The sequence below is a fragment of the Triticum urartu genome, chromosome 6A, assembly GCF_056163025.1.
Source record: "Triticum urartu cultivar PI428250 chromosome 6A, HENAU_Tu73, whole genome shotgun sequence".
NCBI classification, from domain to species: Eukaryota; Viridiplantae; Streptophyta; class Magnoliopsida; order Poales; family Poaceae; genus Triticum; species Triticum urartu.
In genome coordinates, this window is record NC_141878.1 from 214,421,838 (window position 1) to 214,432,134 (window position 10,297).

At 45.1% G+C, this 10,297-nt stretch overlaps 1 protein-coding gene across 1 annotated transcript; it reads left to right on the plus strand.

Moving 5' to 3' along the window:
* The first annotated feature begins 306 nt into the window (after positions 1-306).
* On the plus strand, positions 307-651 carry LOC147964801 (19.0 kDa class II heat shock protein-like). Its single transcript, XM_087530164.1, has one exon. The coding sequence runs from the start codon at positions 307-309 to the stop codon at positions 649-651; it is 345 nt and encodes a 114-aa protein (XP_087386290.1).
* The last annotated feature ends 9,646 nt before the right edge of the window (positions 652-10,297 follow it).

Sequence of the window (10,297 nt, forward strand, 5' to 3'; positions counted from 1 at the left end):
ATCGTCGGTGACGAGATAGCCGCCGCTGGAGATCTACTACGTGACTTATGGAGCTGCGTCAATGCTCGCGAGGTTGATGGAGCTGCGTGAATGATTGGATTCGGTAGGTCTTACGTGGACGTGGGGTCGTGTGATGTTTTTTTTGGACCAGGGTACTGTACGTATACAGTCTGGGTTATACAGGACTTGGATCTGGGTTATGGCGGGCTAGGAAAAAAACAAACTCGCGGGGACACAAATACCCCTCCGAAATTAGGTTAGGGGGCAGCACCGGAGCAGGGCTCCACGGCCAGCACCAGTGCCCCCATGCCTAAGATGGAAGTCAAGGAGCTGCCATCCAGCGCACTCGTCCTCGCCGTTGCTGTGCCTGCCGGTGTCAGCCCCGCCGATGTCCGGGTCCAGGTCGACGATGACAACGTCCTCTTCATCTCCAGCGAACGTGAGCAGCCCACCGCAACAGAGGCGACGGGCAAGTTCGAGTGGATCTGGTACCCGCTGCCGGAGAGCGCCGACTTGGACAGCATCCACGCCGAGCACAGGGACGGCGTGCTCAACCTCACCATGGAGAAGCTGCCGCCGCCAGGGACCAAGAAGTCGTGCATCATCGAGGTGAAGATCAGCAGCGTAGGCGATGAGCGCGGGACGGCGTGAGCTGCTGCCTGCTACAACCAAATGCCAACGTGCGTGCCGGCGATCAGTGGTGCATGCAGATACACGTAGACAGGGGTATGCACAAATGTATTTATTTTTTAAATAGTCCTATTAATTATTTGGATTTCAGAAGGTAAAAACATGGTTAGTTACGTGTTTTAGTTTGATGTAAATTTATGTTTTTATGCATAACACGAAACTGAAGTGGCTATATATGATATGCACCAAGTACTCTCCATTCCAAAATATGGGACGTGTAGATTTTCTTTTCCTTTCAAAAATCAAACTACCTCAATTTTGACCAATTTAATAAAAAGACATGAACTTTTTTTGCGAAAAGAATTCAGATCTATTATAAAAATATATGAACATTTTAAGGGAAAAACAATATGAACATTAATAATACTCCCTTTGTAAAGAATTATAAGAGCGTTTAGATCACTATTTCAGTGTTCTAAATGCTCTTATATTTCTTTACAAAGAAAGTACTAAAGAACTAAAACATATGGTTTACTATATCCTGAAATCTAAAAAGTGTGTATGCACTATTTGATAAAAACGAGTGGCCCACTCTCAGAGAAGCATGCATGCATTTTTGTGGTCTAAATTTTGTCTTTATTCATGACATGGCATGTACTAATAGGATGGTCACATGGGAAGGTCAGCGCATTTGATTCCATGTCTGTTGGATTTGCATATGCATTTATTCCGGTTTATAAATTTTCAAAAAGTTGTATCTTTCAAACCATGCGTCGGAATTTAGATCCATTTTCATCGTTGGAATTATCGCAACGAGATCTTTGAAACTAGATCCCGCATTAATAAGTTTTGGCGAATTTTTTGATGCCAACTTTGATGCTATATGGTGCAACTGTATTACATCATGCAATTTTAATACAGCATGGTGCAACTTTTTTCAAAACCATTTTATAAAGCTACATGATCAAAATTCCTATGAGATTTAGAACCTAGCAACCATGACAACCAATTTTTAGTGATGTGCAACTTGTCTACTACCTGGCCAACTACCTAGTAATCGATGTGCAACCCTTCCATTCTCTATTCATGGATGATACAGGTTTTTACTGTTGTCATACCATGCCCACCTACCTTATCAACTATATGTGCAACTTACTCTGATATTTAGTTTTAGCTGGTGGTGGTAATAGGCGAAGTTGCACATAATCTGGTAGGCAGATGGCTGGGCTAGCAGATAAAGTTGCACATCTCACCGACATGGATTTGTTGGATGGTGAAGAACTGCACATCCATAAGACTACAAGGGTAGAGAAAACGTTGTCTACAGGTGAGACCCTAAAGATGCACATCTCACTAGTTGGGGTGGGTGGGAAGGGGTGCTAGCAATGGAAACTACACACCCATAGGTACAGGGAAAAGTTGCACATCGACCATTAGGTAGTTGGCTGGGACATTTTTTGAAGTTGCACATCCACTTCTTGGCAGTTGACAGAGGTAGCAAATAGTAAAAAAAATGCACTTCCAACTATAGGGAAAAGTTGCACATCGACTACTAAGAAGCTGACTGGGGCAGCAGACGAAATTGCACATCTCACTTGATGGTGGGTAGTTTGGGGTGAGGTGCCATCAAGGAAAATTGCACATCCATGGATATGGAGAAAGTTGCACATCAACTATTAGGTAGTTGCACATCAACAACTAGCCAGTTGCACAAAATGAAGGAAAAACTGCACACACACACACACACAAAATTTTGTCGAAACATACTCATGTGGGATCTAGTTTCGAAGAGCACACCGCGAGGATTTCAATGGTGAAAGCGGATCTTAATTTCGATGTTCGGTTCGAAAGTTATGACTTATCTAAATATTACAATCCAAATTAAATACGTTTACACTTGTTCCCATGTGTAATTTTTCAATTTTGTTTAAACATGTTGCATGGTCTTTGTATTTTTCTTATTAGGAGGACAAAATATTTCCTATTCCATTTGATTAGGACAAAAATATACTAAAAAGGGAAGGCTGCCCTGGAGTGCTACCGAGCCACCAGCCGCTCGGTAGACACGTCCTTATTATATCTAGTATCTAATGGTATTTGTTCAGTGTTATAGATATAGACATGCTTCTTTATAAAACTTGATTAAAAATTTACAAAACTAGATTATTTTTAAAATCTATATGCACTATATTTAGAATGAAGGAGTATAAAATGCCACAACTATCTTCCAAGGACCCAGACAAGTTTACAGAGAAACGTAGTCCAAAAGCCTCTAGAAATCAGGCTGCTAGGATTGGCAGCGATCGAGAAGGCCCGTAAAAAATAGGCTGCAAGGGTGCGGGGGCTGCGGCTCGGCGATGCAAACAGAAAGTTTGTCTACGCCAAACTGGAATCTAGACGACGCAAAAACTTCATCCACTCCATCCAGCACCAGGGGCAGGTCATGCTGACCCATGAGGACAAGGCCAAGGTGATCGACAATCATTTTGCTGCAATTCTGGGCGTGCGGGTGCCGCGCGGAAGGAAATTGGACTGGCAGCAGATGCAGATCCCCGGGTGCCAGCTGCTGGGCTTGACAATCCTTTCTCTGAAGACGAGGTCTGGGATGCAATCAAGGATTCGCCGATAGACAGAGCTCCCGGACCTGATGGTTTTAGCAGCATGTTATTCAAGGCGTGTTGGGCGCTTATCAAGGATGATATCATGCTGGCTTTTGAGCAATTCTATAGTCTAGTTGCATAGGGTTTTAGTGAGCTCAACACGGCCCTGGCGACACTGCTACCAAAGAAGGAGGGTGCGGCAAGTGTTGCAGACTATCGACCAATCAGCCTCGTCCATTCCGTAGCCAAGCTCATCGCAAAAGTGCTCTCCATCAGGCTACCCAGAGTGATTAACGACATCATCTTCCCAGCACAGACTGCATTTCTGAAATCAAAATGCATACATGATAGTTTCATGTATGTGCACAATAGAGTCAAGCTGCTGCACAGAAGGAAAACATCGGCGATTCTGCTAAAGCTCGACATCACCCGGGCTTTTGACAGCGTGTCTTGGGAGTACCTGCTAGAGTTGCTTCAAAACCTTGGTTTCAGCGCTAGATGGAGGGACTGGATCGCCTTGCTGTTGTCATCTTCCAGCTCGGCCGTCATGCTCAATGGAGTGCCCGGAGCGGAGTTGCTGCATCAGCAAGGGCTGCGGCAGGGAGACCCCCTCTCCCCGTTGTTGTTCATCGTGGCAATCGATCCGTTACATCGACTGCTTCAGCTGGCAGCAGAGAGAAACATCATAAACCCTCTGCCGGGTAGGTTGTTGAAGTTGCATGTCATCCTCTATGCGGACGATGTTGTCCTCTTTGCTAATCTGATTGCTGAGGAGATCGAGGCCCTCATGAGCATTCTTCATGGTTTCGGGGAAGCAACAGGCCTCAAGATAAATCCCAGCAAATCGTCTACGACGCCCATTCGCTATGAGGATATCAACATGGCTGAGGTTTTGCGGAGCTTTGGAGGGCAAACCAAATCCTTCCCGATAACCTATCTTGGGCTGCCAATCATGCCATGAAGACTCAGGCTGGTGCACCTCCAATTCTTTATTGATCGCATCCGAGCTCGGTTGGCAGGGTGGAAGATGAAGCTCCTAACCATTGCAGGACGCTATGTTCTCGTATGTGCGGTCTTGACTTCTTTGCCAACCTTCACCCTCACTGCTCTACGGGTGCCCAAGAAGCTTCTAAAGGAGGTCGACAAGTCTAGAGAAGATTCCTTTGGGTGCATGATGAGGAGATCACCGGGGGCAAATGCAAAGTAAATTGGGCCAAGGTTTGCACTCCGATCGACCATCGCTGTCTTGGCATCCTCAACTTGCAGATGTATAGTAGAGCGCTACGGCTAAGATGGCTTTGGCACGCATGGAAGAACCCCGAGCATGCTTGGGTTGGCATGGACTTGCCCTGCATGACACGGACAGGCCCACGTTCACTGCGGCGACAACAATCTCCATTGGCAATGGCGAAAGAGCCAGATTCTGGACCTGTTCCTGGGTTAATGGGCAACCCCTTAGGACTGCCTTCCTCATGCTTTTGAAGCACTCAAGATGGAAGTCGCGATTTGTTAGAGCTGCTCTATTCGAGGACTCCTGGATCAGAGACTTGGCGCATGGTGACACTACTCCCCTGCTGCAGGATTTCCTGTCCATGGCCGGCTGATAGCCAGCGCTCGGCCGACATTAAACCCTCAGGCCAAGGATGACATATGATGGAACTGGACTACCAATGGCAGCTACTCTGCTGCCTCGGCCTACCAGGCACAGTTCCAGGGGATGCAAAGATCAAGTCTCAAAAGTCTGATCTGGGACGCCTAGGCTCCGCGGAAGCTGAAAGTGTTCGGCTGGCTGCTGCATCTCAACAGATTGTGGTGCAATGATCAATTGCAAAGGCGAGGTTGGTGCAACGGATACTTCTATCATCTCTGCTTCAGAAATCTAGGATGGTTGGTCACCTTTTTTGGCACTGCCCGATTGCCAAGGAGGTTTGGGAGATGGTGGCGACATGGATAGGTTGTCGGGCTGCGAGTCCGGGCATATGGAGCTGCATGAATAAGGTCACACCCATCGTCGAAGCAATCGTCGCTGCCACACTAGGGGAAGGCCGGAAGGGGATCAAGTCTGTCATTATCTTGGTGCTCTGGGAGATATGGCTCGAATGGAACAGCTGCACCTTCCAAGCGAAGCAGGCACTAGCGAGCGACATCGTGGCGTCAAGTTATCGTGCCATTCAACTGTGGCGCCAAGCAGGGGCGCGATGCCTAGCACTGCCTTTCGTGGAGCCTCCGACAGGAATTGGCTAATGTAATATTCAGTTTTTTGGGCTACTCGATCCTAGGATCCTCACCATGTATTTGCTCTTTCCGTTGCTTCCTGCTTAATATATGAATGCCAGCGGCATTGGATCTTTCAAAAAAACAATGTTGTGTATAGGCTAGCAGAAGAGAATTTGGAGCATTCGGTGCTCCAACCACTATATGGGTATTAAATTGAAAATACAAACTAGATTTAAAAAAATATCCTGGAATTTTAGAATAACAAACCTGGGTGCCCAATCAACTCCCGTGTGAAGTTTCGTGAAAAAAATGCCAGGAAAAGTTTCTCAGTCAAAAAGACAAGAAATTCCTATATACATAAAAAAACTGTTTGGATGGATCATATGTCAGACTATATTTTCTACACCATGGGTACATTGTATTTTTTCACGGAACTTCACATGGGACTAGATTGGACACTCAGGTATAATATCCCCAAATTTTAGGGTTTTTCAAACTTTCCTAGTTTCATTTTGAAATTTATATTCATATAGGGGGTGGAGCACACAGGAGCTCCTATGCATTTTCCATAGGCTATCTAGCTAAAATAAGGTCAGGAAGCATGGATGACCCAACTACACAACTAATGTATCTATTTTAAGATTAACCTAGGGAGGAAGGAGTTGAGAGCCGCTCTAGCTCCCGCTCCCGCCTAGATGCACCGCCGGCCACTCCGGCCCCTGCGCTCACCCGCTCGCGCCGGTTGCCACTCCAGCATCGTCACCCACCGCCCGATGGCCACCCCGCTACTCTCCGCCCCTGGTTGCTCTCGGGAGCTGCGTTGGCTTGAATCGAGCCCCTCCTCCACGGGATCTGATGCACCTTCCAACCGCGACGTTCTCTGCGTCGCCCGGCCGCTGCCTCCACCCCTTCCCCAGGAGCCGTCGGCCGCGCGTCGCTTTCCCTGCTCCGAGATCCGCCCGGTGGTGCACGACTCCGAGGCAGCCCACGAGGGGTCCGCCCCCGGCGAGGGTTGGGTGCTCTCTGTGGGGGAGGATACCCCGCTCTCCGTGCCGCCACCGATGCCTGTGTACCGACCCCGGCATGCGTCAGGATCCCGCCCCCGCCCCCGCTTTCGCGCGAATGCCCGTGTTGCTACGGCTACCACCCGCACGCTGAGTGCCGCCGGGACATGCGTTGCCGGCTGTGTCGATTCTTTGGCCACATCGCCCACAACTGCACCGTGCCATGGTCCCCCTCCCCCTCCAGCGCTTCCCCGGCCCCCAAGCGCGCGCGGGTCTCTTCTCCGCGGCAATTGGACTTGTCTGCGTCTAGTATGGCAGGCCCCTGTCAGCCAGTGACCTCCGGGCCTGGCTCCCTGCCGTCCTCCTCCCCAAAGTCGTCCCATATTGCTGCCACTCCCTCCCCGTCGACTGGTACGTCTCCATCGTATCTATAATTTTTTATTGTTTCATGTCAATATTATACAAGTTTTATATACTTTTGGCAACTTTTTCTATGATTTATTGGACTAACCTATTGATCCAGTGCCAAGTGCCAGTTCCTGTTTTCTGCTTGTTTTTTGTATCACAGAGTATCCATATCAAACGAAGTCCAAATGCAATAAAATTTCACGGAGAATTATTCTGGAATATATGTGATTTTTAGGAGTTGGAATCATAGCAAACGGAGGCCCGTGGTGGGCACAACCCACCATGGCACGCTAGAGGAGCCAGGCATGGCGTTGTGGGTTGTGCCCACCTCGTACGTCGGTTGGACCTCTACTTCGGGCGCAAGGAAGCTTATATCCGGAAAAAATCGTGTTAAAATCTCAGCGCAATTGGAGTTACGGATCTCCGGGAATATAAGAAACGATTGTCGGGCAGATCTGGGGAAAGCAAAACAGAAGAGAACGGAGAGGGAGATCCAATCTTGCAGGGGCTCCCGCCCCTCTGCCGCCATGGAGACCAAGGACCAGAGGGGGAACTCTCCTCCCATCTAGGGGGAGGCCAAGGAAGAATAATAAGGAGGGGGCTCTCTCCCCCTCGCTTCCGGTGGCGCCGGAGTGCCACCAGGGCAATGATCGGGATGACGATCTACATCAACAGTCTTGCTACCATCAACACCAACGTTCTCCCCATCTATGTAGTGTTGTAACACCTCTTCTCCCTGCTATAATCTCTACTTAAACATGGTGCTCAACTCCATATATTATTTCCCAATGATCTATGGTTATCCTATGATGTTTGAGTAGATCAATTTTGTCCTATGGGTTAATCGTGATCTTGGTTGGTATGATAGTATATTTTATTTATGTGTTGTCCTACGGTGCCCTCCGTTATCGCGCAAATGTGAGGGGCCCCCGCTGTAGGGTGTTGCAATATGTTCATGGCTTGCTTACGGTGGGTTGCGAGAGTGACAGAAACTTAAACCCGAGTAGGTGGGTTATGGTGTATGGGAATAAAGAGGACTTGATACTTAATGCTATGGTTGGGTTTCATGACCTTAATGATCTTTAGTAGTTGCGGATGCTTGCTAGAGTTCCAATCATAAGTGCATATGATCCAAGTAGAGAAAGTATGTTAGCTCATGCCTCTCCCTCATATAAAATTACAAGAATGATTACCGGTACTTGTTATCGATTGCCTAGGGACAAATAACTTTCTTGTTGACACAAACCCTTTTACTAAACACCTAACTTTTATTATCTTGCAAAGTACTTCTAGTTTTACTCTTGCAAAGTAGTTCTAAAATCACTCCTACAAAATAGTTTCATACTGGTTTCCGGTAAAGCAAATGTCAAGTGTGCGTAGAGTTGTATCGGTGGTCGATAGAACTTGAGGGAATATTTGTTCTACCTTTAGCTCCTCATTGGGTTCGACACTCTTATTTATCGAAAAAGGCTACAAAGGATCCCCCATACTTGTGGGTTATCAAGACCTTTTTCTGGCGCCGTTGCGGGGAGCAATAGCGTGGGGTGAATATTCTCGTGTGTGCTTGTTTGCTTTATCACTAAGTAGTTTTTATTTCCTGTTCTAAGTTGTTCTCTATCTTTATTTATGGATATGGAACACCAAACACCAAAACAATTAGTGGTACTTGCTACTCATGGAGATGGGAAACCTCCTAAAACCCTCAATGCTCGTTATGTGAAAAATATTATGCACTACTTTGATAATCCTGAGAAAACCCTGTTCAACTTGATAATGGGAGTAACGTTGGATCAATGTGAATACTTTAGGGATTATCGCTTGACTCAAAAGGGAAAACTTTTATGGGATCAAATTGAAATGTTGCAATTGTATGCTTGGAATCTATGCTTGAGATATGATTATACTTGTTGCTCTAAGATTGATGTTCCACACCTTCCCTATTCATGTGAATTTAATGATAATGAAACCTTGGCTTCTTATGCTAGAGGTATATATGATTATTATGATGTGGAACAAATAGAAGAATTTGTTGCTTTTAAGGGTGCATATGAAATTGAATCTTTGTATGAAGAGTTTGAAGATTTTGATGATTCGGTTTATAGACCTGAAAATCTTGCTATCCTTAAATATTTCTATGATAATTATAAATACAATTATGATATGATGTATTTATTTAGAATAAATCCGCTATCCAATAAAAGATTAATATTTTGCAAGAGTCTATGGAAGAAGAAATTGATGAAACTGCGAGCTCATTGAATGAAACAGATGATGAGGAGAGCGAAGAACAAAAGGAGGAAGAACGGATTAGCTACCCGTGCCCACCTTCTAATGAGAGTAACTCTTCAACTCATACATTACTTAATTTCCCTTCGTTCTCACTGAAGGATGAATGCCATGATAATTGCAATGATCCCGTTGATTCATTTGAAATATCCATTTTTGATGATGCTTGCTATGCTTGTGTCCAAGATGCCAATATGAATGATGCTTTTGGATATGAACTTGCTATTGTTCCTTATGTTAAACATGAAATTGTTGCTATTGCACCCACACATGATAGTCCTATTATCTATTTGAATTCTCCTGACTACACTATATCAGAGAAGTTTGCACTTATTAAGGATTATATTGATGGGTTGCATTTTGCTACTACACATGATGATTTTGATGAATATAATATGCATGTGCTTGCTGCTCCTACTTGCAATTATTATGAGAGAGGAACTACATCTCTGCTTCTCTATGTTTCCAACACGAAAGAATTGCAAGAAACTTCTTATGCTATGTATTGGCCTTTACTTCATGTGCATGCACTGTTCTTGTATGACATGCCGATGCAGTGGAAGAGAGTTAGACTTCGTCATTGCTGGATATATGTTTATTTGTGCTCAATACTAAATGCCAAATCATTGTTAATTAAAATTGGCTTTGATATACCTTGGGATCCGGGTGGATCCATTACTTGAGCACTTTATGCCTAGCTTAATGGCTTTAAAGAAAGCACTGCTAGGGAGACAACCCGGAAGATTTAGAGAGTCATTTATTTCTGTTGAGTGATTTTACATAGTTTAAAAACAAAACAAAATATAGAGGGGAGCTTAAAAATCTTTTCACAAAAGAGAAGCGATTGGAAGTTATGCATTGGAGAAGTGAGGGTCGACCTTGAATACTTGTGTTCACGCTCATGGAAACAATGTAGAATTTTTCATGAAGATTCTCACAAAAATAATTATTCCCTTGTACAATTCCATTGCATTATAAAAATAATGTACCAAGGTTTGCCTTTAGGAAGATTAAATTGCTTGTTGGTTTGTGCGATGCAGAACAGAAACTTTGGCTGTAGCATGTGAATTTTCATTTTTTTACTGGAAAGTCAAACGTTTCTGAAACCTTTTGCACAGTCTTTATATACAAATTATTTACTTTGTCCTAATT